At 50.2% G+C, this 25,526-nt stretch overlaps 9 protein-coding genes across 9 annotated transcripts; 6 read left to right on the top strand and 3 right to left on the bottom strand.

The window, feature by feature from the left end:
• Positions 1 to 913: 913 nt before the first annotated feature.
• Positions 914 to 3,721, top strand: MRS44_018611 (uncharacterized protein; the record flags this gene model as incomplete). The annotated part of the gene is made up of 5 exons (XM_065616083.1): positions 914 to 1,042; positions 1,098 to 1,176; positions 1,229 to 3,244; positions 3,303 to 3,482; positions 3,543 to 3,721. 5 exons carry the CDS (start codon positions 914 to 916, stop codon positions 3,719 to 3,721), a joined length of 2,583 nt encoding a protein of 860 aa, XP_065472155.1.
• Positions 3,722 to 4,120: 399 nt separating this feature from the next.
• MRS44_018610 (uncharacterized protein) lies at positions 4,121 to 4,471 on the bottom strand (the record flags this gene model as incomplete). The annotated part of the gene is made up of 2 exons (XM_065616082.1): positions 4,121 to 4,393; positions 4,442 to 4,471. The coding sequence occupies 2 exons, from the start codon at positions 4,469 to 4,471 to the stop codon at positions 4,121 to 4,123; spliced, it is 303 nt and encodes a 100-aa protein (XP_065472154.1).
• Positions 4,472 to 6,139: 1,668 nt separating this feature from the next.
• On the top strand, positions 6,140 to 7,447 carry MRS44_018609 (uncharacterized protein; the record flags this gene model as incomplete). Its single annotated transcript, XM_065616081.1, has 4 exons — positions 6,140 to 6,579; positions 6,633 to 6,755; positions 6,818 to 7,056; positions 7,128 to 7,447. The coding sequence occupies 4 exons, from the start codon at positions 6,140 to 6,142 to the stop codon at positions 7,445 to 7,447; spliced, it is 1,122 nt and encodes a 373-aa protein (XP_065472153.1).
• Positions 7,448 to 7,454: 7 nt separating this feature from the next.
• On the top strand, positions 7,455 to 8,401 carry MRS44_018608 (uncharacterized protein; the record flags this gene model as incomplete). The annotated part of the gene is made up of 2 exons (XM_065616080.1): positions 7,455 to 8,252; positions 8,309 to 8,401. The coding sequence occupies 2 exons, from the start codon at positions 7,455 to 7,457 to the stop codon at positions 8,399 to 8,401; spliced, it is 891 nt and encodes a 296-aa protein (XP_065472152.1).
• An 813-nt stretch (positions 8,402 to 9,214) lies between these two features.
• MRS44_018607 (uncharacterized protein) lies at positions 9,215 to 10,696 on the bottom strand (the record flags this gene model as incomplete). Its single annotated transcript, XM_065616079.1, has 1 exon — positions 9,215 to 10,696. The coding sequence occupies one exon, from the start codon at positions 10,694 to 10,696 to the stop codon at positions 9,215 to 9,217; it is 1,482 nt and encodes a 493-aa protein (XP_065472151.1).
• Positions 10,697 to 13,770: 3,074 nt separating this feature from the next.
• On the top strand, positions 13,771 to 14,666 carry MRS44_018606 (uncharacterized protein; the record flags this gene model as incomplete). The annotated part of the gene is made up of 2 exons (XM_065616078.1): positions 13,771 to 14,062; positions 14,278 to 14,666. The coding sequence occupies 2 exons, from the start codon at positions 13,771 to 13,773 to the stop codon at positions 14,664 to 14,666; spliced, it is 681 nt and encodes a 226-aa protein (XP_065472150.1).
• A 2,595-nt stretch (positions 14,667 to 17,261) lies between these two features.
• On the top strand, positions 17,262 to 18,790 carry MRS44_018605 (uncharacterized protein; the record flags this gene model as incomplete). Its single annotated transcript, XM_065616077.1, has 4 exons — positions 17,262 to 17,355; positions 17,409 to 17,537; positions 17,600 to 17,940; positions 18,524 to 18,790. 4 exons carry the CDS (start codon positions 17,262 to 17,264, stop codon positions 18,788 to 18,790), a joined length of 831 nt encoding a protein of 276 aa, XP_065472149.1.
• A 3,567-nt stretch (positions 18,791 to 22,357) lies between these two features.
• Positions 22,358 to 22,588, bottom strand: MRS44_018604 (uncharacterized protein; the record flags this gene model as incomplete). Its single annotated transcript, XM_065616076.1, has 1 exon — positions 22,358 to 22,588. One exon carries the CDS (start codon positions 22,586 to 22,588, stop codon positions 22,358 to 22,360), a length of 231 nt encoding a protein of 76 aa, XP_065472148.1.
• Positions 22,589 to 24,251: 1,663 nt separating this feature from the next.
• MRS44_018603 (uncharacterized protein) lies at positions 24,252 to 25,347 on the top strand (the record flags this gene model as incomplete). The annotated part of the gene is made up of 4 exons (XM_065616075.1): positions 24,252 to 24,499; positions 24,688 to 24,820; positions 24,879 to 25,109; positions 25,180 to 25,347. The coding sequence occupies 4 exons, from the start codon at positions 24,252 to 24,254 to the stop codon at positions 25,345 to 25,347; spliced, it is 780 nt and encodes a 259-aa protein (XP_065472147.1).
• Positions 25,348 to 25,526: the final 179 nt, after the last annotated feature.

The following is a 25,526-nucleotide window of genomic DNA, read 5'->3' as shown; positions in this document are numbered from 1 at the left end:
TGGACTCTACATGGTACTCATGGCCGCCTTGCAGCTTTGGCATGACGGTAAGACTCTGTAGCGGCATATCCCAACCGCTTGTAGACGAACATAGGCCGCTTCTTCAGGTTCTCGTCGGCAGACAAGGTATTTCGAATATGTTGTGGTGGCTCCGTAAATGTTGCTGGCGAGGGTAAGATGGTTTCTTAACGCAGAATTAACCACCGGTAAACGGTTTCGTGTTACGCCGGAATGTCGGCAGAATAGCATGCTTCCTAGCGAGTTACCCAACTTAACCGTCCCCAATGGAAGTCTGTGCAGTTTAACAGACTGATACAGCGCTATGTTGCTGGGCAATGACTGCTAAGAGCTTCGCCAAGATGGCACGGTTTCTAGCATGGCCTTGGTCCTTGATTTTGCCGTCGATGGCTTCGATGGCCTGCAGGCTGAACCTCGCCATGAGCTCATCAAGCGATGAGAGAGGCTGGTTGTCATACAGCTATGTTCATGTACTTACTGGTACACTGAGTTTCCCTCACCATGTGTCCACGCACATTGACACCTGCTAGCAATAGCGCGTGACAAAGAGAAGACAAAGATTGACGTCAAGGGGCGTTTGACACTGTCAGTGCTACGCCTTTTAGCCTCTACCGAGAGTGGGTGATAGGGGGGACACAAAGTTGCCGAAAGGCGCATTTGGTGACGAAGTGGGGTGGGAACACTGCAGTGGCGAAAGACAGGAGGGTCAAACCCCGCACTGCGGGCAGAGCTGCAGACAAAGCCCGGCCAAAACCGACATTTGGTTAAAAGGGTTTTGATTATGATTTGATTGATCGATCAACCAGGACGTAAAAGAAACAGGCTTCCCTTTACTCGTTAACGAGCTACACCACAACCTCGAGTCGGGGTCTTCGCGCCCCGAGGCTGCATCACCATGGCTCCACGGCAGGATACCCCATTCCGCTCGGCGGACATGAGCATGGTGCAACTGTACGTCTCCAACGAAATCGATCGGGAGGTTGTCACTGCCCTAGGCGAGCTAGGATTGTGCCAGTTCCGTGACGTAAGCCTCCATGCCCACGCCAAGTCCTCGATGCAGGATACTCATGTCATTTCAGCTCAATGAGCATGTCAGCTCCTTTCAGCGAACTTTCACCCAGGAGATCCGACGCCTTCACAATGTCGAACGACAGCTGCGTACGTCATTGCAACCCTCGGAAAGCATTCGGCCTAATGAGGCGGGACGCAGGTTACTTCTTTTCGCAGATGAGAAAGGCCGGAATCACACTTCGAAAACTTGATCTTGATGCTGAGAGGCTTGCATCGCCCTCTCCCTCGGAAATTGATCAACTTGCCGGGCGAAGCCAGAAGCTTGAGCAGCGCATCTCCGCACTAAACGACAGTTACGAGACCCTCAAGAAGCGTGAGCGCGACCTCACTGAATGGCGCTGGGTGCTGTGGGAGGCTGGTGGCTTCTTTGATCGCGCTCTCGGCAACGTGGAGGAGATTCGAGCCTCTACACACAACCATGACGCGCCGTTGCTCTCCGACCTCGAGCAGCACAGCGCTGCGCCTGACGTCGAGAGGTCATATTCCGGCATGAAAATCGACTTCGTCGCTGGCGTCATCTCCAGGGATCGGGTTGCTACCTTTGAGCGGATCCTCTGGCGAACTCTTCGTGGCAACCTGTACATGAAACAGTCGGAGATTCCGGAGCCGCTGACTGACCCCACGAACAACGAGGCTGTCAAGAGGAATGTCTTTCTCATCTTCGCTCATGGCAAAGAGATTGTCGCAAAGATCCGGAAGATCGCTGAATATATGGGAGCTGAGGTATACAATGTCGACGAGAACAGCGATCTCCGACGTGATCAGATTCACGTGGTGAACAATCGTCTCGAGGACGTTCAGAGCGTCCTTCGCAACACCCAAGCTACTCTTGAGGCAGAGCTTAGCCAGATTGCACAGTCTTTGTCTGCCTGGATGGTGCTCATTGCAAAGGAGAAGGCTGTATACACCACCCTCAATCTGTTCTCTTACGATCCTGCCCTCCGGACCCTCATCGCTGAGTGTTGGTGTCCCACCAATGATTTGCCTCTCATTAGGACTACTCTCCAGGACGTTACCAACCGAGCTGGCCTCTCCGTTACGTCCATCATCAATGAGATTCGAACCAACAAGAAGCCACCTACTTATCTAAGAACCAACAAATTTACCGAAGGCTTCCAGACCATTGTCAATGCGTATGGTACAGCCACCTACCAGGAGGTTAACCCGGCAATTCCGGTCATTGTTACCTTCCCTTTCCTCTTTGCTGTAATGTTTGGCGACTTTGGACACGCTGTTATCATGCTCTCTGCTGCGTTGGCCATGATCTATTGGGAGAAGCCTCTGAAGAAGGTTTCATTCGAACTGTTTGCCATGATCTTCTACGGCCGATACGTTGCCCTGGCCATGGCCGTCTTCTCTTTATTCACTGGCCTCATCTACAATGACGCCTTTTCCAAGTCTATGACCCTATTTGACAGTGCTTGGACGTTCAAGAAGCCGGAGGGCTGGCAAGAAGAAATGCCTGTTTCTGCTACGTTAGACAACAACGGCTACCGCTATCCATTCGGTCTAGATTGGGCATGGCATGGAACAGAGAACGATCTTCTATTCAGCAACAGCTACAAGATGAAGATGAGCATCATCCTCGGCTGGGCTCACATGACGTACTCGCTTTGCTTCTCGTACATCAACGCAAGACATCTCAAGAAGCCTATTGATATCTGGGGTAACTTCCTTCCTGAAATGATTTTTTTCCAGGCTATCTTCGGTTACCTCGTCTTTTGCATCATCTACAAGTGGTCCGTGGACTGGCTTGACACTGGGGCGCAGCCTCCTAGCCTTCTGAACATGTTGATTTACATGTTCCTGCAGCCTGGAACCCTTGACGAGCGCTTGTACGCTGGCCAAGAATATGTTCAGGTCATTCTGCTCTTAATAGCTTTTGTCCAGGTCCCGATCCTGCTCTTCCTCAAGCCCTTCTTTCTCCGTTGGGATCACAACCGTGCCCGTGCTGCCGGGTACCGCGGCATCGGCGAAACCTCCCGTGTTAGCGCCCTGGACGGCGACGATGCGAGCGAGGCCTTGATCAATGGACACGGCGACAACTTTGACGATGATGGCGAGGGCGTTGCAATGATTACCCAGAACATTGGCGAAGATCACGAGGAGTTTAAGTTTAGCGAGGTAATAATTCACCAAGTCATCCACACTATTGGTAAGCTGCTGCTTTATCTGCAATCGAGGGGACATTGAATCCTAACCTGTGCCTATAGAGTTTTGCTTGAACTGCGTTTCCCATACTGCTTCGTACCTGCGTCTCTGGGCTTTGTCGCTAGCCCATCAGCAACTGAGCGTGGTGCTTTGGAACATGACTCTAGGCCCTGCTCTGAAGACGGGAGGCGTTATCGGCGTCATTATGATTGTCGTCTGTTTCTATATCTGGTTCTTCCTCAGTAAGCTAAGCTCTGCCTTCAATTCCACTGCGACAAGTTGAGCACTGACAAGTTTTGTAGCGATTGCCATTTTGGTGTGCATGGAGGGTACCAGTGCCATGCTGCACTCGCTCAGATTGGCGTGGGTTGAGTCTTTCTCTAAGTTCGCAGAGTTTGGAGGTTGGCCGTTTGCACCATTCTCGTTCAACACTATGTTAGAGGAGTCGGAGGAGTTGAAGGACTACTTGGAGATGATGTAGCATATTCGCGAGGGACAATACTTCCCCTATTTCTTTCTGTAGTCTTAGCCACATTGTACGATAAACACAATGCAGCCTGGAGCCAACTCATCTGTTCCACTCGCCCTGATATTCCGCTTGATGATCCTGCCTCATGTGTACATGGTCCAGAACTGCTGCCTTGCTTACGCACGTGACCGAACGTTGAAGGAATTTCTCAAAGAAGTCGTCCAGCAACAACGATGCGTTAGTGCTTAATTCTGTGAGCCAAAAACTTCACGGTTCAGACCTGGATGGGCTTGGGGTCTAGGCTCGGCACGATGTTCTTGGCCTGCAGCAACGGGCCTCCATGTCCTATTGGAGTCCAGACTACTTAGAACAGCCGCTCCAGCTAGAAGACCATCAAAATTATTCCATTTGTTAACCTAGGAAGCTTTGGGTGAAACTACGGATGACAGCCCGCAATTTGACATTTAGGTCCTTGCTGATCGTTCTTCCCGTATCCAGAGCAGCCATTAGCTCCAACTCGTTGACCTTAAGATGCGCCAGAAACTCAGCTTCCCATCGCAGGATTCTGTAGACGGGGACGTTATCGATGTAACCGTTAACACCAGCGAAGATAACAGGAACCATCTGGTTGACGGCCATAGGAGAGTACTGCTTCTGCTTTAGGAGTTCAGTCAACTGTTGATACTATGATTAACTTCATAGTTTTACAAAGAACAGATTTTAATTGCTCACACGTTCCCCTCTGCGGAGAGTTTGATTCATGGCGGCATCTAAGTCGGAATTAAACCGGATAAAGGAAGCCAAAGATCACAACCATCGTGAATAGCTTCACGGTCAGCGTGAATGCTACACCATAACTAGCATCAGGCAACAGCCTGCTGCCTATGAGATCGGCAGACTGAACACAGGTATAAGAGACCGACTCTCGTCACTCCTTTAGATAGAAAATCAAGCGCTCATTGATCCTCATGGCCCATCAGTACCTTCGACAAGTTTATGCCGTACACTAAGTTTCAGCTCCTACATCGGCACCTTCGTCCCTTTGATCACACCAAGATTGATGAGATTGGGCCTCTAGCGAAAGTTTTCCAAGGTGCCAATGAGTGGTCTGAGCACATACAAGCAGTGTCTTTACAGATCTTCACTCCCGGGTCTTTCCTCGCTGTGGATGAGTGTATGGTCCGCTTTACAGGTAAGTCCAACGAGACAACAACTATCAAGGGCAAGCCTATTCCCGTTGGCTTCAAAATCTGGGTTATTGCCCAGCAGGGCTTCTTTATCTGTTGGCTATGGCACATCAAGGACTCAGAGCACGGCGTCATATGTCACACCACATAAGTCATCTACGCAAGGTCGGCCAAGCAAGCAACGTAGGGGCCTGGCTAAGGCCGTAGGGAAGACCCCTGACACAGAAGACCAGCCTGTATCCCTGAACTCGACCCCGGCCGTCGTCGTTGCCCTAGCAAATATACTGCCAAAAGCGACATATCACGTCTTTGTGGACAACCTTTTCTTGTCGTCAGATCTCTTTCGAAGTCTTCGCAACCATGGCCACGGAGCCACAGGCACGGCCCGCAAGAACTGCGGCATCCATAAGGAATTACTACAGGATGGTAGTATAAGCACGACGAGGCGTACACCTAGCTGCGTTCTTAATTTAAACGGGTGAATATGCGTCCCTACCGCCGACTGACGAAGTCTACTCGCATTTTCCCATCCCGTATAGTATACCTAGCAGCGCATCTCTAAGCTCCTGGGTTATCGATATTTATAACCGTCCTGCTAGGCAATGGCTTTATTTGCCGCGCAATCTCTCCCCGAAGGGTATGTTGTCAAGCTCCGGAGACCTTTGTTTACTGTTGGAGGCCAGGATCACGATCATCGTGAACAAGTTCACGATGAGAGTGAACGACCACAACTAGCATCAGGCAGCAGGCTGCTGCCTATGATATCAACAGATTGAACACAAGTATAAGAGACCAACCTTCGTCGCTCCTTAGATATGGGGGGAACAAGAGAATCTACACTGATCTTTTATTTCAATGTCTGCATTCGTGTATCGGTGCTAGGTTGACATATGTTACGTTGGCTAAGAAGCGCCACGCCTCGCTAAGCCCGAATGAGACAGAGTTTCTATTTGCAGCCAAGAAGCTTGTGCATCAGCTGCTGCTCATATAAATGTATCTACCTTTGGAGCTGTCAGAATGCCGTCAGTGGTTATCATACTCCAATATATTAGTCTGCGCTGGCCTCCGTCCAGCGGTTGCTGCATTGAAAGTCTTGCCACATATCGCTCCTGCGCTAATACACCTCCATATTATTCCCCTCAGACTCTGAATGCACGACCAAACCCGCCTCCTTTCCATACAAAACGTTCTATAGAATGGACTGAAATCTTTCGACCCCCGCCGTACTATCGAAGTTGCTACGATGGATTACACGTCGGGTCTCATACCCTTGAACCAGGTACATAAGCCGCCGTTCACCATCGAAGCTCCCGGATACGCGAAGGTCCCTGGTGAGACCGTCCCGCGTCGCCATCCCCGAGCCAAGGACGGCCTTATCAACCGTCCCGTCAACGACGTCCACACCGTATTCGATATCGTCCGCCGTAGCGCGCGCGTCTACCCCAACCACCGCGCCGTCGACTCCCGGAAGCTCGTTAAGTTGCACAAGGAGAGGAGGAAGGTCCAGAAGGTCATTGACGGCGAGATCCAGGAGCTCGAGAAGGAGTGGCAATTATTTGAGCTCTCAAAATTTTCGTACTTGACGTTCAAGGAGTACGAGCAGCTTGCACTTCAGGTTGGCTATGGCTTGCGCAGATTAGGCCTGACATCGAAGCACAAGCTTCATCTCTTCGGTACCACAAGGTATGTTTCTCCTGTGGTCAACTCACGTCGGATCGCGCTCACAGTCTCCTTAGCATAAGCTGGATTTCCATGTCCCACGGCTGCGCCTCCCAGTCTATCTCTATAGTCACCGCCTACGATACACTCGGCGAAAGCGGCCTTGAACACACCCTCCTCCAGACTAAGGCCGACGCTATGTACGTCGACCCTCACCTCCTCCAGATTGCCGCCCGCCCCCCTTAAGAAGTCCAATGTCAAGACCATCATTGTCAACGAGGGCTGCATATTTCGCGACTGGGGATGAGATCGAAGAGTTCAAGCACGCCCACGCCGAGTTCAAGGTTCTGACATTCGAGGAGCTGCGAAAGATGGGCGAGGACAACCCGGTCGATCCGGTGCCGGCTAAAGGCCCCAACCTCTACTGCATTATGTACACCTCCGGCTCTACCGGTCCTCCCAAGGGGGCCTGCATCACGCACGAGGCGCTCGTTGCTGGAGGTATATTCGCAATCCTATTCTTACACACTACTTGTCCTATCTACGGGCTTGACTGACTCCCTTGGCTATAGTTACAGGTCTCTATACCTGTGTTGAAGAATGCGTCAGCGACAAGGAGGACGTGCTTGCCTACCTACCTTTAGCCCACGTCTTCGAGATGGCACTCGAGAACCTCGTCTTGTTCATTGGCGGAACCCTCGGATATGGTAACCCCAGAACGCTCGCCGACTCCTCAGTGAAGAACTGCGCTGGTGATATGCGGGAGTTCAGGCCCACTGTCATGGTCGGGGTTCCTCAGATCTGGGAAACCGTCAAGAAGGGCGTCATAGCCAAACTTGACGCCTCTAGTCCTGTCGTCAAGGCGCTCTTCTGGAGCGCCTTCAGCTTTTAAGACCTTCATGTCTAAAAACAAGCTCCCCGGAGCTAGGATATTTGACAACATCGTCTTTAGCAAGGTTCGAGAACTGACTGGTGGCCGACTTCGATTCACCATGAACGGTGCTAGCGGCATCTCCGATGGCACCAGGCACTTCCTGTCCATGGTCCTCGCCCCTATGCTGGCTGGTTATGGCCTCACGGAAACTTGCGCCAACGGCGCCTTAGGTTGCCCGCTCGAGTACTCGCCCAATGCAATTGGCCCTGTCCCTGCTGCTGTTGATGTGAAATTGGTATCCATTCCCGATATTGGATACTCGACGGACGCAGAGGTTCCTCAGGGTGAGATATGGCTTAAGGGTGTTCCGATCATGAAAGAGTACTATGACAACCCCGAGGAGACGAATATGGCCCTTACTCGCGATGGGTGGTTCAAGTCTGGTGATATCGGCGAGTTCGACGGCAACGGCCATCTGCGAGTCATCGACCGTGTCAAGAATCTTGTCAAGACGCAGGGCGGTGAGTATATCGCCCTGGAGAAGCTCGAGTCTGTCTACCGAGGCACCCAAACCATAATAAACGTTATGGTACACGCCGACTCTCAACACTCCCGCCCCATCGCAGTCATCATGCCCAACAAGACCGTTCTCGTTGAGAAGATTAAGGGCCTAGGCGTAGATGAGCACAGCATGCACTACGACCCTAAGGTCCGCAGCCTCATCCTCAAGGATCTTCAGAGCACCGGCAAGCGCTCTGGCCTAGCTGGCATGGAAATTGTGTCCGGCGTCGTCATCACCGATGAGGAGTGGACCCCACCAAGCGTAAGTCTCAAACAACCCAGAGCTATCTAGGTGCAGCCATATTGACCGATACCCAGGGACTTGTCACTGCCACGCATAAGCTGAACCGGAAAGTCGTTCATGAGAAGTTCAAGAAGGAAATCGACGAGTGTCTGAAGAATTCGCCCTAAAGATGAGAGATGATGAAAAAAGATGGAGACGCGCAAAGGAGAGGAGAACAATGATACCGCTATTGTGATTCATCTCCTAGCAAGAATGCTTTATGTGCGTATTGTAGCTTTAGGTGTTCGCTCGACGAGGCATCTATTAGTAACAACATGGTTCGAAGTCTCAGCCCAATGAAGGACATACTCGCCCCATAATCACACGTATAACGTGAGCAGAGTTGCATGATGGGGATCAGGATCCATGAACACCTTAGCCACAAGGATTCGCGGGATCCACGATCAGAGCATTTAGCGCTGGGCGATCAGGATGATCTAACGACGCTCTGTGTCACATGAATACACTACAAAATACAGAACCTCTCTCCAAAATGTGAGATTTTGCATGGAGTATGGGGAATACCCTAAAACCAGAACTATCATGAGTAGCATCCGGCGTCTCTTCGCCTGCCTTCACTGCCAGTCTCGGCCTAGAACGTCTGCCCACTCGGGCGGCAACGCCCAGATGTTGAACGGACTCCTCGAAAGACACACCTCAGATCAAGTAATGGTGCAAGTGTGCCTGCTGAAAAGCAGCCGCAACCAACAGCAACAGGCGCTACAATAAACATAGCCGCCGGCACCTCAAAGACATCCTCAAAAAAAAAAAAAACATCGACATCACCAACCCTTCGGTCTTAGCGCCGGCCTCGCTAAGTCAGGAACCCAGAGCGACCAACAGTGCGCAGGCCAGCCCGGGGCCAGGGCAGGCCAAGCGCACTTTCCGGGAGATATCAAAGCCTGAAAACCATCGGACACCTGCGCGGCACTGGCCACGGGCTAGGTGACCTTGGTAATCTGGGCACCAGCTCGGACGATGCGTTGACCGGCCGAGTCGTTCATGTAGGTGACGTCCTTGTTCTCGAACTGGGCACGCTTCCAGATCTCAACCTCGCAGCCACCGCGGAGGATACCCACACGCATGGCTGACAGGAGGTTGTGTGCGGCGTTAGAGTGGTTGTAGACACCGCCGTTGAAGATGGCGGTGGCATCCTTACCAATAGCGGAAGAGATGAGGGCCTTGCCGCCGGGGTGGTCCTTGATGAAGTCGGTGACGTTGTGAATGACTCCAGCAATGGCAACGAGGGCCTTTCCGTTCATGGAGTCGGCTACGAAGTCATCCCAGTGGACAACAGGGAGCTGCTCCAAGGGGATACCCCAGTCGAGGGTGGCACGCTTCTGGTCGAGCTTCTTCTGCAACTGCTGGACACGGCCCTTCTCGATCTCGTTCTGGCGGAACTGCTTCAGGTCGTAGGCAAGGCCGAGCTGCTTCCAGATCCAGATGGACCACTTCGTGGGGTCATATTGGTACCATTTGATGGCGTTTCGGTAGTCCGAAGGAAACTCGTGGTGGAAGTTGTGGTAGCCCTCACCTAGGGTGACGAGAGCGGTAATAACATGGTCACGGGGCGAGTTTCGGTCATCGAAGGGCTGGTCACCGAGCCAGTGGGCAAGGGAGTTGACGCAGAAAGTGGCCTGTTGGAGGAAACAGATTCGGAGGATACCGGCGTAGACGAAACCGCCGAGCCAGTCGCTCCAACCGAAACCAGCGACGATGGTAGGCAGGACAAGGGCCATGAAAATGACGCATTTGAAGTAGTTGCGGTGCTGCCAGACAACGATGGGATCCTCGTTAAGGTCGGTGATGTCGGTTCGACCCTGGCGCTTGGGGTTCTGCTTGAAGGCCATCCATCCGATGTGGGAGTAGAGCAGACCTTTGCGGACGGAGTAGGGGTCCTTCTCGGTGTCGGTGTATCGGTGGTGAGCACGGTGGCCGTGGGACCACCAGCGGATAGAGCCCTCAACAGCACCAGCACCGACGGCAGCCAGGTAGATCTTGAGGGGAGTAGTGGCCTTGTAGGAAGTGTGAGCCCAAAGACGATGGTAACCTACAAAAACGGCGGGAAGGTCAGTATCAACAATCAACGGAAGGGAAGTACATTTGATTGGAGCACATTTCAACAAGGACTCACCAGCAGTGATTCCAAGGCCGGTGTTGAAGTAGAAGATGATGGCCCAGATGGCGGTATAGAGGCGGAGAGGGACCCAGTAGGCGGAGATAAAGCCGATGATAGGAATAATGATAATGAGAGTGGTGTTGAGCCAGTTAATGTGGAGGTGGATGTTGGACCAAGTCATTGGAGTGTCGGCAATGTGAACCTTCTTGGGATTACACTTGGTGTTGCTTCGGAGCGGCTCGTAGTCGATGGTTCCGTCCGGGAAGGCCGCAGCCTCCTTGCTGGCCAAAGACGACGACGACATCTTGAGCGGTGATCAAACAAGTGGTGGGACTGCTTGAGGGGGAGTCGTCCACGACGAGGAACTAGCAGGACTCTTCACCCAATGCGAAAAACCACGATGAGGGTGGTATTCCGAAAGCGAGATGGGAGGAGGAAGCTAGGATATAGATAGGTAAGGTGAACTAGAGAGAGGGAAAGGATGGGTCGGCAGGCCGTCGGTCTGTTGGGGGGGTGCCAAAAGGCTTCACGTCAGACCCGAATCCAGGCGAGTGTGTGTATTACAGGAGGCAATTTTCCCTTGGGGGTTGGGTTAGCAGCGCAACCGGAACGGGGAGGAGTCGAAAAGGACACACCCTTGTTCGTGATGATGTTAAAGAATGAAGATGCGGGACAAGGAAGACGAAAAAACAGGGACAGGGAGGAGAAGTTGAGAGTAAGGTGATGCGGGATGGATCGTCCACTCATTAGGGATCCACATGTGAGTGAGTGAGTGAGTGAGTGATGTGTATCACTGTGTTATTCCCGTTTTTTGCTTTCCAATCCCACTCTTTACAAACCTACTTTGGGGTTGGGACCGACGGAACACGTTGCACCCAAAGACTCAACAAAGTGGCACCTCCAAACTTTGTTGGACCCGCGCTGGGCCGGGCCGCCGGGTCTGGGTGGGAAAAGCTCCCGCTGCTGCGACGAAAGGGTTAGGAATATAACACACAGCTTGGCAATAGGGGTGTACGTATCATGCGTAGGTGTGAATCGCATGTTCGAGGGTTGGCGATAAACCCGTCGGTCCCATGTCTCGACGGCGAGTGCAACATCACTGTGCAAGAACTTGCAACAGAGTGGGTTTCCTAACCGGCAACTTTTCTTTAGACCTTTGAAAGCAGTGCCATTTCGATTGATCATCATATGGGGCGAGTATGTATTCAGTCGTGACCAAATGCCGAGGTCAAGATCAGCCCCCCGAACGCAACACCTACAAGATAAGGTACCCAGCTCTGCGGTTGCTACTACTGGTGATTGCTGGTGGATGTGTGTAGTCGACTCAACATCTTTCCCACCCTTCCCCAACTTTCTGCGCTTCGGGACCATTCGCTGGGGGAGCCCAGCAGATTGCCTTTTGAGGGTAGAGGGCACGCCAGCCGACGTACCTCCACACCTAACTTGTGTGAATATATACATGCGGTAGCTTGTCCCTTGTCGTTTCCTGCATGCATTGCAGCTGGGTGGCTAGTCGTACTTATCTCTTCGATTGTGCGAAGCCTCCAGTGTTGTACCCCGCCCCCGACAGAGCCATGTAGACCGTCCAATGCTCGAGTCAAGGCACGCCGGACCTGCTTTCGCCCGTTAGGACCAGACGTGTCTAGGAAAGGATTCACAGGTATTAAACGTATGGAAAGCAGGATAGAAGCTTGCTTGTTCTCGATACCCGTGCGGCTTTATTCGCGATTGTATACATGTTCATATCGTACTCTCTCGACGCTGCGTAAACCGTCGGCTCGCGTCACCAACAAGTCTTTCACCCTGTGTTTACAATTCTTTGTGTTAGGGGCTACCACTCTGTCCAATGGTATCCTGTAGTTCGAGCTTTCTTTTCCCTTGCATTCTCGACTTCTTGAGTACTCGCACCACTGTTTCATAAACTAGCATTGTCGTGGCAGACGCTGGTACCGCTCCGATTAGACCAGTGCCCATACCAGAGTATAGGGCACGCCAGCCTTCTTCCCGTAAAATTGTTTTGAACGTGCTGATAATTCCTCGGTATCGAAGGGGCAACCTCTCGCATGTTCTTCCTCCATCACAGCACTTTTCCCTTTGTGGACCACTCCCACGCACGGATGGGTCTAGGGTCTTGCTCGGTCTTGCCAGTTCCACTGGTGTAAAGGGGTATATCTTCTGTTGCGTTTGCAGCCTTGTTCGAATAACTTCGTGAGGATATGTGGCTGCGATCGCACACGCTTTGCTCGCGGAGCTAGCTGCTAGAATCCCTAGAACCTGGAGCCATCCATGGTCCTCATGCCAATTCCCAAGCCCTGCTCCAGTCAAGTACCTCTTGAACTGCTCATATAACGGAAACTGTACTGCTAAGTGTGTCACCCCAAGCAGAGCTGGAGTTAGCCCTGAATAGAATGAAGTAATGCCTTCTCGGTAGTACATCTTCCAAGCGACGTCTATGGCAGACTTGTATTCTTTCGGAGCGGTGTTTGTAGAGGTACTTGATTGAGACATGAGTCTGGTCTTGATAACCCACAATGGATTTGTGAGTAATATGGAACAGGTACCTCCAGTAACTGCGGACGCACTTGAGGATACCCACGTCTGTCGTTGGCCTATTGACTGAGGTTTAGCATTGCCCACAACTATTTAGACAAAGCCAGTACACAGGAGGGGTGGCTTACTGAATCTCTCATTTAAAGACTGATTCATCCTGTGATATACTGTGAAGTATATCGCCCCCTAGGAAGGCACGCCAACATGGTCGGCCCCAATCCTTGGTACATGCCAATCAATCCCCCTTCAAGCCATATTGCTCGTCCAGTACCAATCAAGCCTCTGTCTTGAAATGAACGTCTTTTGCTGATCAAGTCGAGTGTCCACAACTGGAGACAATCTCGTCCTTGTAATTTGATTTTTATTACCTCTAGAGGACATATTACAACACTAGTGGCTACCCCACTGATGGCGCCGGCAAAACTTTGAATCGAGGTATCAGAGAAACGGGTGGTAAGTTGTTCCAGGTGGGAAATTGATTGGGAACTGGAAGGGGATGGCTTGTGATGCTTGGGTGGCATTATGGGTAACGAGTACAAAAAGGCTAAGTCGTTGGATGGATGGATGGGTGGATGGATGGATATTTATTTCGGTCTGTTCCAAATCGCAGACAGTGCGTCATTCTCCAAGGAATGGAGTGAATGGAGGGGCTCGGCTATTTTAGGCATAATTGCCGGACCGACTTAAGAGAAAGCTTAGCGGCCCAGTTATGACATCCATCAAGTCATCATTGCGTAATGTACTAACCGTTCCAATCCTCGTCGGTCACTCAACGAGAAGGCCTGCGCCGGCATCGACCTACTCGTAGCGATACTCTCCGAATTCGAGATGTGCGCGTATAAGCTACGGGAACGGGACCTCGAAAACACTGCCACCGCTGCTGGAACGTCCATGAATGAAGACCGACGTGTCGCCAACGAAAGCTTGCAGAGAGCAAGAGGAGTCGTGAACGAAGGCATCGAGCGAGCCAGGCGAACTGCCTTGGTTCTGGAGCATATCCAACAAGCCATTCTCCAGGCCAAGGAGAGAGGCCTGCTGGTATACGAGGAAGTGCCCGCCGCATGGAGAAACAACCCGTATATCAAGAGGGGATACCGCTTCTCTGAAACCAAGCTAGAGTGTGTCCGGTCTGCTTTCAACCTCTCGAACGAGTTCATCAACATTTAGCCCCACGCCATCGGCCTCATTCTGGTCCCCGCTGTGGCCCACCATTTCTACCCTAGCAGTACCAACTTGTCCCTAAGTAGCAAAAGTGATATTTTTTTGCTGCCGTTTTCTTTGTTACGGCTTGCCTGACACTGGTATATTCCATCATTTGGCACCCCACGAATCCAGTGGTCGATGTGAATGCTATCTTCATGTTTGCCTGCGTGGACTATACGGGGATTTCGCTGCTTCTTACCCCCTCGATCATGACAGTCGAATGCACAGCCTTCTTCTGCGAGCCCCTAAGCCAGTGGTTGTACATGGGCCTGTCAGCGTTCCTGGCCGGCGGTGGTGTTGTTCTGCCTTGGCAGCCGCGATTCAACGGCGCAGATATGGCCTGGTCTCATGTCGTCTTTCACGTTGGACTGGCCCTGACCGGCTTCATGCCCATCCTACAGCTTTATATGACTCGCAGACCCAAGTTTGTCTACGATTTCTACTCTGCCATATCAGAGTCTATACTGGTCTATTTGGGAGGCGCGATGGTCTATGCAAGCAAGATCCCCGAAAGACGGTGACCTGGGATGTTTGATCACATTAGTGGCAGTCATAATCTTTGACACACAGTGGTGCTAGGTGGCATCCTCTTCTAATGCACAGCTATGCAGCAGTTTTTCTCCAAGGCTTTCCATCGTGACGAGGCTGGGTGTGCTGCCTGTTAAAGTGGAAGCTCAAAAAGCCAGGCATTTGAGATGCCTTGCCTTGGGGTGTCTAATATCGAGCGAAAGAACTTTAGAAGCGATTGAACCTACATTTGGCATGGCCTTCCACATACTGGGACTTGATTAAGTTCACCTCAACAGCCCATTAAAAAGTGAAGCGCATCTCAAGGGATACAGCTCCTCAACAGCCCAGGAGTGTAATGAGGATAACCGCCGGCGCCGGAATTGCTGCCACGAGACCTATGCCTTGCTTTGACAAAGCCGCCGTTTGGGCCGTTGCGCCGGTGTTGTTGTGTTCGCTGGGGAAGATTTCTGTCATCAGAACGACTGGTGTCGCTGTTGTTGCATCAACTGGTTTCATTACGAATCAGACAAACGTGGACTATGAGCTCAGAATCATACCTTCGATTATCGTAGCGGGCCAATAGGATTACCAAGATCTAGTCATACACCCTCACCTACGGATTAAGAAACACTGCACAAGTGACCACACAACGCTCAATCAGCCTTGGCAGGGTAGGTCGCGGTACTTTGAGAAACAGAAAAGCGATATATAATACGTATATATCTCAAGAACGCGTTATCTCATGGGTTACCATTGTGAACGGAGTCGATGGCCGGGTATCCCCTTCGACAGTATGGCGGATGGCTCGCGGCTGTTGGAAGCGCAAATGGAAGGCTCCAAACCATTCAAAATAAAAATAAATAACACTAAGAAGGGGCTTGCTTGAACACAAATTCGGACCCCAAAAGTTGAGGAACTGATTGAGATATTGCAGTTCAAAGTTCGTAGGGATATCAAGCTAAATACCGCCCAGGTGATGTTGACCGAAGAGGCTACGGTACAGAATAAATCTAGCAATCCCAACACGCATATCTTCCAACATACCCGCGAGAAGTATAAATAAGACCTAGTGAATTGAACAGACCATGTAGAACCTATAATATCCGAGACGTTCTGGGGAGGAATTCGTCTAGAAGATCGGATATTCCTCGTGTGGATGGGACGTGATTTAAACGCCTCTAGGCAAGGATACTCCGACTGGAGCTATGGCAAGGTGCTTGACGAAGAACGTTTTTCTCAAAAGCATAGGGAACCTGTCTATCAGCGCGATGACTCGTGTGTACACACGGCAAAAGAGACGGTGACTTGGTTCCTGGTCCACGCCTGTTACTTTATTGACCCGCCGCCTTTCTCTCCATATTTGAAACTATTGAGACCGTTTGGAACCTTCTAAGGTTGAAATAACGCCTGTTGTTCCCTCATCTTGGTGACCTGAAGGGTTGTGTTGGACGCGGCCTACAAATCGGAAGCCACTGGAGCCAGTACCACGACGCAAACCAAGGGCCGTGCAACGCGCCATGGTCTGGTATACAAAATATAGAATGGCAGAAATAGAGCTGTTTGATGCTATAAAATGTATTATAGTTGAGCTTCATTCGGCTGCGCAATATGCGCTGGAAGTTGAGTGACGCTAATGTGGGAGTAGGCCCACTGGTGGGATGGCCGCAGACTTTCGAGCATTTGCCGTAGCTGAGATATAGATGCCCGGAGGGTTGTTGATTAAGTTGAATATTGTGTTTGCTAGAAGGCAATCCTATGCGTAGTAACCTAAGATGTAGTTATCAGCAAGCTCTTCCATGTTTCCTAGTATTTTTCACGGCGGCAACTCTCTTGCATTAAGACAACTTCGGGCGTTATCATCAAAGTCGGTGTAGAAATAGAATCGGCAAGACGCTAGCTGCATGGGAGGTCGGTTTGCATAGGTAGACCATTCATAATAAGTGGCTCGGCGTAACGAAAGTAGATCGGTACGGTTGCAGGCTATCAGATGGTGCCGGTGATGAGCTTGGCGATTATTGAGACGCGTCTTGTAGCCATTTAGAAAATGTAGTGGACGAGACTGATACCATCCAGGACCACCTAATGGATAACCCCACCTAATGCATAACCAAAATTTCGCTTCTCCCATACAAAATCTAAATTTTCAATTACACCGTATTCAGCCAGGAATAAAGGCACTCATAAGCTAAGGCCTATACTATATTGCTTTTTTTATGAAATTTAAATATCGGTTTGACTTTTCCCCGTTCTGCCTCGTGACCCGGTTCTCTAGCCCTTTGAATTTCTTCGCATCTCGCTTCATCTACCCTATGCTACTCTATTCACTCAGGTCGAATTTTCACCTAATAAACTCGTCGGACCTCCTTCCACAATGGTTCGCCGTAATTATACCGAAGATGACGTAGTTGAGGCTATATTCGATACCACTGATAGAGGCCTCTCGCAGAACGAGGCGGCCCAGAAACGTGGAGTGCCTTAGTCGACCCTTTCTAGACGACCTTCCGGTCATGCGAGCAGGAATGAGCGTATCTAAGCCCATTAATGTGTTTCAAAGAGTCAGGAGGAGACTCTCGTCCGTTGGGTGCTGCGACAAGAGTCTCTTGGCTATGCTCCCTCGCATAGCCAACTCCGCGCCTGTGTCGAGGCCCTCCTTTAGCAACAAGGCGATAATAAGCCTCTGGGTAAAAACTGGACCACGAGGTTTGTTAAACGTCACGAAAAACTATCTACTAAGCTTGGAAAACGCTAGAAAGCCGCAAGATTTGACGGGTTTACACTAAAAGCGGTTAATTGGTACTTTGATATTTGGGAGACCGAGTATGGCTGGATCAAGCCTGAGAACACAGTTAACGTGGACGAGGGTGGCATAATGGCTGGTTTCGGTACGTTGCCCATAAGTCCCCAACGGGTTTTGATAGGCCATAGCTAATTAGCTGTCTATAAGGCTTGGATAGCCTTGTAATCGGGAGCTCTGACCCGAAGAAGAAGGCGCTGTTGAAAGGCACCCAGTCGCGCGCTTGGACGTCGTTTATTGAGGCTGTCACCGCAACTGGTCGAGCTTTGAAACCAGGAATTATTTTCAAAGGCAAGGAGCTGCAGAAGCAGTGGTTCCTTGAGGAGTTTGAGGCGATAGCGGACTGGCACTACATCACATCGCCGAACGGCTGGACCGATAACCATATAGCTCTTGAGTGGCTGAAAGATGTTTATTTACCCCAGACAGAGCCTCTAAATGCCTCGGACGCGAGACTTATCATCCTTGACGGTCATGGGAGCCATGCGCAGGTGAGTCTTTTGGTAGTTTCCCCGCAGATTCTCCCGCTATAAGATTACTAACGAGCGCCCAGGATGAGTGGATGGCTACGTGCTTTCTGAACAACGTGTACTGTTGCTACCTGCTAGCACATTGTTCTCATGGTTTGCAGCCGTTGGATAATGGGATTTTTAATGTAATTAAAGGTGAATATCGGAAAGAACTCCAAAACCTGGCTAGTTTGACCGATTCTGCGCCGGTTGATAAGGTTAATTTTATCTGGGCATACGCGAAAGCTAGGGAGGCGGGTTTGAGGAAGGAGGTTATCTTATCTGGCTAGAGATTACTGGATATTGGCCAATAAATCGTCATAAGGCTCTATTATATCTGGAAATTTAACCGGATAGAGACAAGGGGGTAGAACAGTTTAAGACGCTAAGCCCTCCTTAACTGCACTCAGATGATACGCCGAAGACGAGCCGGCAAGTAAGAGATTTGGCTAAATACCGAAGTCGCCCGGCCAGGAGGAAGTATAGTAAGATAGCAAAGGGGTTAGAAGCTTTAGAGATGAAGGTGGCCGTTCTGAATACGCGGATTACTGGCCTCGAGGAATAGATGGCCCAGCTGCGGCGAGGGAAGAAAAGAAAGGCGGTACCGAACCCGAACCGACGATTCATGGCTCTGGCGGAGGCTCTAGCGGCTGAAGAAGCTCTTCCTGACTCAAAGGAGGCAGAAATAGAGGTGGATGTGGATGAGGAGGTCGAGTCGGTGATTGAGGTGGGTGTCAGGTCAGAGGACGAAAGTGAGGACTTTATGGTCATAACAAAGCACTGCCAGCGCACAAGGAGCGGTCGGGAGGTCAAAAAGCCACGCAGAGAGTAAAATCTGAATAAATTTCTAGAAACTTTCTCTAAAGCCTCATATGTTCATCAAGGATCTGGCCTGTTTTTGTGGATATTAAAATTTGGATTTTGTATGGGAGGAGCGAAATTTTGGTTATGCATTAGGTGGGGTTATCAATTAGGTGGTCCTGGATGGTAGGTCTCGACTTTTTAGATGCTACGTGGATGAGGATACGTGGCTTAAAATATTTGACGATGCTGTTGCTGCTGCCATGTTCGTGTTTGGACGAAATACACAACACTGAGGAGCACTGTTGGCATCTCTCCACACCAAAAGATAAGCCTGGATACCCTCGTAGAGTTTGCTTGTCAGACCTATTTTTACAGACTCCCTCCTAGTACTGGGGTCTATGCACCCTGCACAACAATTTGATCAGTCTTCGCCCAACCGACGGTTCCAACTCCTTCCCGTCTCTAGCAATTTTCGGCCCCTCTACGAAGAGCGGGTTGGAACAGCCACCTGCTTAATTGAAAGACATTCCGGCAGGGAAAGAGGGACTTCTGTCACCGAAAACCCTAGAAACTCGAGAAATTCAACCTCTTGGCAAACTGGAGCTGACCCACCCACCCCACCCACTATGCCCTTAAGGGCTAAAGCTGATGAGGCTCATTCAAATCCGATATTAGATTAATCCCTCAACTAAGGAGTCAGAATACCCTCTTTTTTTGACATTTAAAACGGTCTGACATATCCCTAGGTCGCAAGGATGGTATTAGAACCAAAAGACCCGAATATGCAGGTAACACTGAAGCCCAAGCGCGGCCCAAAGCCAAAGCCACCTTCTCAGCGCAAGTCAAAGCCGTTTTCGCCCCTCAAGCGCAAAGAAGAAACGTATTCTCATGATAAGAAGGTGCGAGTATTACTTTTTCTCCTTAACCACCGCATTTACGATCCAAAGCCCAACACAAGAGGCTCTCAACGCGTTCAATAAAGTGATGGTTATCGCTAACCATACCTTTCTGAGGCGGCAAAGTGGTTCTTAATCAATGAACAGACGATCAAAGTATAGTGGAAGAATAGGGAAAAGCTCCTCGGCGTAGTGCCCGAACAGTCGACTTAGAGGCCTCATTAGCCAGAGCTCGAGGATAAGTTATTCAGACGCTTCGCTTAATATCGATCAAAGAGGAAAATCATTACCATTGCTTAGTTCCAGACCATAGCAAAATACCTCTTTGGAAAGTTCTATCTAGAATATAATCAGCTATTTGGATTCTTAAATGCATAGTTCCTAAACTTCAAGAAAAGGCACCGCATTATTAAACGCTGGCTCGCCAACTAAGCCCAGAAGACCCCAGAAGAGTATTTAAGGATTGTTACTAGCTTTCTTCGCTTTCTTCGCCGGAATACTCAACTAAGACCATCACCACCGCCGGCAAAGCCCCCTAAATTCCCTCCAAAGCCATATAAAAAGATCCCTAATATATTAGACTCGCCAAAGCGTCGCTTTCACAATAACTACATCCTGAACGTAGATAAGACCCCGGTACCTTTCGAACACACAGGCGGCTCAACCTATGACTTTGAGGGCGAAAAAACTATCTCCGGCAAGACCGATCGAAGTAGTTAGAACAAGAGAAAAGCCACTCTTTTACTCCCAATTTTCGCTAATAGTCTTGGCTGGCTAAAACTAAAGCTAATCTTCAAAGGAGCTAAGCCACCGAAGGGAAAGATACTAAGGAGAGAGGGGCATCTTTATCACCCTAGTATCACAGTTAAGTTCAATCCAACGGCCTATAATAATAAGAAGTTATTCCTAAAGTAGGTAAACGAGGAAGTTATCCCTTGCAAAAGACCATACCAGGAATTCATGCTCATTATGGATATAGCCAGCTTTCATAAGACCGATGCCATAACAACACTCTTATCAGAGAAGAATATCCTCCCGGCTATAATCCCTCCTGGCTATACAAGTCTCCTATAACCACCGGATATATCAATAAACAACCCTTTTAAGCAGTGGTTACAGCAATTTGCGGACGACTAGATTGCCGAGAGAGACCTTAACCCGGAACGCAGTTCCAAGCCATGGACTCCTACTAAAAAGCAGATCATAATAACACACATTGTGGCCAAGGCGTGGGATCGGCTCCAAGAGCATTCTAATATAGTTAAGAAGTCATTTTACACGTGCGGAATAGGTCTACGACCTAATAGAAGTAAGGAATATAAGATCAGCATAAAAAACATTAAGCAAGAAGAGATTGACTTCACTAACTGGGAAATCGCATCAAATGGCGCCGAAGGAGAGGCACAAAACCAAGAGATAGCTAATGTAACGTTATATGATGATTAAGAATATCACATCGTATTACTAAGGCCGCTCTGACACACGGGCTGTCTGACCAAGAAAAATCAAACCTGGATAAAACAGATCGTGAAGAACACTCCGTCATAGCTGACGAATACGAGGGATCCAAGGAAGGATAAAACGGACCAACTTCAGTCACTCATTCAGTTAAAAATCAAGAGCTTCAACGCACAGTCAACATCCCTCGTCAAATGTGACAAAGAACTAGGGCTTCTAGAAGACGATATCATCGAGTCACTGACGTCCTGTTCCACAGAGGAATTGGCGCGAATCGCATTAGAGGAGGGATTGACTTTCGATCATAGAGCTCTTCGCCTTATGGTGGCGTACTATATATCATCGACCTATTATAATCGTAGAAGCCTCTTAGGCCGAGTTCGCAGTTTACGCACCATAGACTTAGCAGTTCCTTACATCTTAGAATCCAACCGCACCCAGTGTACAGATAGCCTCGCCTGGACCTGCGAAAAGCCTCGTCCTTTTTAAGCTACTCAAATACTGCATGCCAGTCCTATATGCCGCCGCGAGAAAGGCTCTCCTTCTCGGTCGTATATCCTTCGTTGCATAACTCGAGGTAGACCTCCTAAAGCCCACTATCGGGATACTGCACAAAGGAATAGCCTTCATCAGCGTTAGTTATGTCGTCTTCAATCTTGTTCAGATTAGCAGTGGGGTCCCAGCCCAACATCAGTTCAGAGCACAGGCAGCTAGCCTGCTCGATGAAATGCTCAGGGAAGAGTTGAAATTAACCTATCGAGATCTCAATGTTATCCCCCGCAAGAAACCCTTTCGCCATCCTCGTCCCGTAAAGAAGAAATAGCGGCGCGTTCGAACGGCCGATTTAGCGCCCGTACTATCGAAGACTCATCACCTTCTCAAATGGCGATTAAGAGCCCGTCACCATATATCATTTCAGTACAGGCTCCCGCCGCTCCAGCAGTTTCGTTTGCGGACGGCAGGTAACGCCACAACTTAGATAGTCACTCAGCGGAAGGGCATACTCGAGAAACAGGAGCTTTTATATATATATCAGAGCCGATAGATATATCGTGGAGGAGCTAGCGGAGCGAAAACTGCTCAAATAAAGCGAAAATCTAAGCACACCGCCAGATTAGATCAACGCTATAGAGCTTAGCCGGTCATCAGTGAGAGGTTGCATATAAAGTGCCTAATTCAGCCCGAAAAAGAGCTCCAGCACGTCCTCCGCTAGACCCTCGTTAGCCCCGTCATCCCCGTACTTACGGCGATCCCTCACCAGCATCGCCCACGCTTCGATGGTCCTCATGTGCCTCTCCAAAAGCATCGTCTTCTCCTTGCTCGTCCCAATCGTCTGTGTCCTCGCCTACCACCACTTGATCATCCTCCTGGTCGTCACTATCACTGCAATCGCTCTCCTCCAAGAGTTCATCCTCACACCTATCAGCATAGCTCATTCCCTCGTCCACCGCCAGCGACTTAACAAGCTGCATGGTGAATTCCTATTATAGTCGGCCTACGTCTAGAAAGCGTGGTTCCAGATCCTATTCGGGAGTTATACCTGCCTTTTACTTAACTAGATGCCTGCTATCCTGTCGCAGATATGAGGCGGCAGCCTATACGCTCGGAATATTATGACGAGTTTAGTTAAATAGCCGCCGATACTTTAACCGTAGTCGACGGAAGGCGCATAAGCGTGAAGGGCTTCGGGTAGCTCGGGAGAGGGCAAGTGCTCTTTAACCAGCAAAGGATACTACGGCTCGTCTTCTTAGCCGTGTATTCGCACTGGTCTATCACAAAGTCCTCTAGATCAAGAATCAAAGCTATTCTTCGCTCGTCTGCCGGTAGACTCACTAAGTCCTCAGACAGGCCACTAGTGTCACGTCGTGCGAGGAGGTAGCAAAATCTACCGGGATGATAAAGAAGGAGTTGAATAAGGGCAGAGAGAAGCTCGCGACTGACGTGCTTTTATATCTTATCCTCGCTGGTTCTTATCTATGGACCACGGCCGTTGCTTAGCAAAAGTAAGTTCCGATAGCTACGAGGTTAAGGCGCCTTACGCTTATTCTAATATCTTCCCTTAGTCAAGTCCACGTTTTAAGGATCAACTACAGGTATTATTAGTAGGCCCCCGCACGATCTAGTGGTCAGACTAAGGCCCCGTTTCACTGGATGGTGTAGTATTTTCTCTTCGGTCCGGTCCTCACGTCTGCAAGTTAACATAATCATTTCGTCAATATCATGCCCATGCCGCGCCATGCCATTATTAGGGCAAGAATTTGCCAGGGGGTCAGAGAAACAGCCCTTAATAGATCGGAGGTTAATTGCGCGATAGTTACCTAAGCCAAGACAGATAAACCCATCATGAACCTCAAGCTAGCGGCGCTCGGCGAACCATCATCACGAAGAGGCGACTCGTTAGGGTCACGAAGGCTACAGGATTTCAGGTACTTCATCAACCCCTTTCTTGCTTCCTCTGGGATCCGGTGCTTAACCCTAAGATGCGTGGTCACTCGCGCACGGCGAGTGCAGAGGGCATCTCGACACTCCTCGTGACAACAGATCAAAACTCGAGCGTTCGAATCAATGTACAGTCCTAGGTTGGCCAAGAATTAAGGGGTAGATATGATCCCGTGGAAAAGGAAGCTCGCCGTAGTTGTGGCAGCTTACTCAACGGTTGATCTAGTACAGCGAAGTGGACAATCGACATCTTATTCTTCTCTTCTCTTCCGGTCCAACAGTCCCTGATAATGATGGAATGGAGCATAGCCGCTGGAGGATGGTTCGATGTGCAAGAGCTTTCCTGCTCGCTCTGAGGGGGGACGATGATGATTAACACCATTTACATGTATATTGCCAATCAATAAAACCGTTGACTAGGATTTGCAGCGATGGTGGATAACAGAGGAAATGAACCTATCACGTGTGTACGGCCGAAACGATGGCATGTTGACAAAAAATACTACGAGTCCTTGGTACAGTTGTACTTCCGTCTAGGAACCCCAGATTAGTAACGTGTCAGGACGAAAAACGCCATCCGATCCACTAAATAAAACCCAAGACCTCAACACACGACTCGCGACTGATTGAGTTCTTTCTACCCTAAAAATCGTATCTGATCAATCCATTCATCTAACATCTTGTTTACAAAGCGCCATGAGAAGCTCACAGTCTGCGCCCCAGGAAGTAGCATTGCGCCACCGCCGTCTCTCAGCGACAGGCCTATCAACAGAATCTATCAACACAATTAAGGCCATCGAGGATAAAGCAGAGAAAACACTCCTCCTCTGGGACGACCTCCCCCCTGGCGCCGCGACAACGCCTTCATTTACTCTGCCTATTGCCAAATCTGCCCTTCCTACCTGCACTCGCTGCGCTCCCTCTTCTATCTACACAATGAATCCGTCAACATCTGGTCGCACCTCGTCGGCGCCATTGTAGCCATCGCTGGCTCGCCCTACTTGTACTACGTCATCCGCCCGCGCTACGACTCTGCCACGGTGTCTGACGTGCTCGTCTTCGCGTGCTTTATTGGCGGCGCAGTACTGTGCCTTGGCATGAGCGCGACGTTCCACGCTGTGCTAAATCACAGCCAGGAGGTCGCGCGGTGGGGGAATAAGCTGGATTACACGGGAATTGTCGTATTGATTGTGGGAAGTTTTGTGCCGGCGCTATACTATGGCTTCTTTTGCAAGCCTACACTCCTCACGGCGTACTTGTGCCTGGTGAGTTTGACTTTGAGAGGACGTGACGTAACGGTGACGGCCACTGACAAAGACCCAGATCTGTCTGCTTGGCACCGGATGCGCCATTGTCTCGTGGGCAGAGCAGTTCCGCACTTCAAAATGGCGACCATACCGAGCCATGATGTTCATCGGCCTCGGCTTATCCGGCTTCATCCCTGTTATCCACGGTATTACTATCTACGGCTACAAGGGGCTCGAGAGCAGGATGAGCGTCACCCGTATCATCATCCACGGCGCCATGTATATCTTCGGCGCAGCTCTCTACGCGGTCAGGCGCAAACGTCCCAATCGACTCCTACAGTGACGGTGACTGACTGACTGACTGACTGGGAATGTAGGCTCGATGGCCGGAGAGGAGTTTCCCTGGAGCATTCGACATCTGGGGCAGCTCCCATCAGATCTTCCACATGTTTGTCCTGCTCGCTGCGGCAACGCATTTTTATGGCATGGCGAAGGCGTTTGACTATCATCACACCGTATTGGGATCCCAGTGCTTGACCGCATAAATTAATACGGTTTCGGTCATGTGTCACTCTCCATGGACGGAAGGAGGTTTATCATTATTATTCGTTACTTGGGTCATTCTTAAACCCGGGACCCACGATGCGCGCAAGACCGGATCCCATCGCTACCGCTGCCCAGCACCCGTATCCGTAGTTCGGATTCCACTCCACCACGGTGATTC

The sequence above is a fragment of the Fusarium solani genome (assembly GCF_023522795.1).
Source record: "Fusarium solani strain SB1 chromosome Unknown bctg00000016, whole genome shotgun sequence".
Lineage (NCBI taxonomy): Eukaryota > Fungi > Ascomycota > Sordariomycetes > Hypocreales > Nectriaceae > Fusarium > Fusarium solani.
This window is presented reverse-complemented; position numbering and strand designations above follow the sequence as displayed.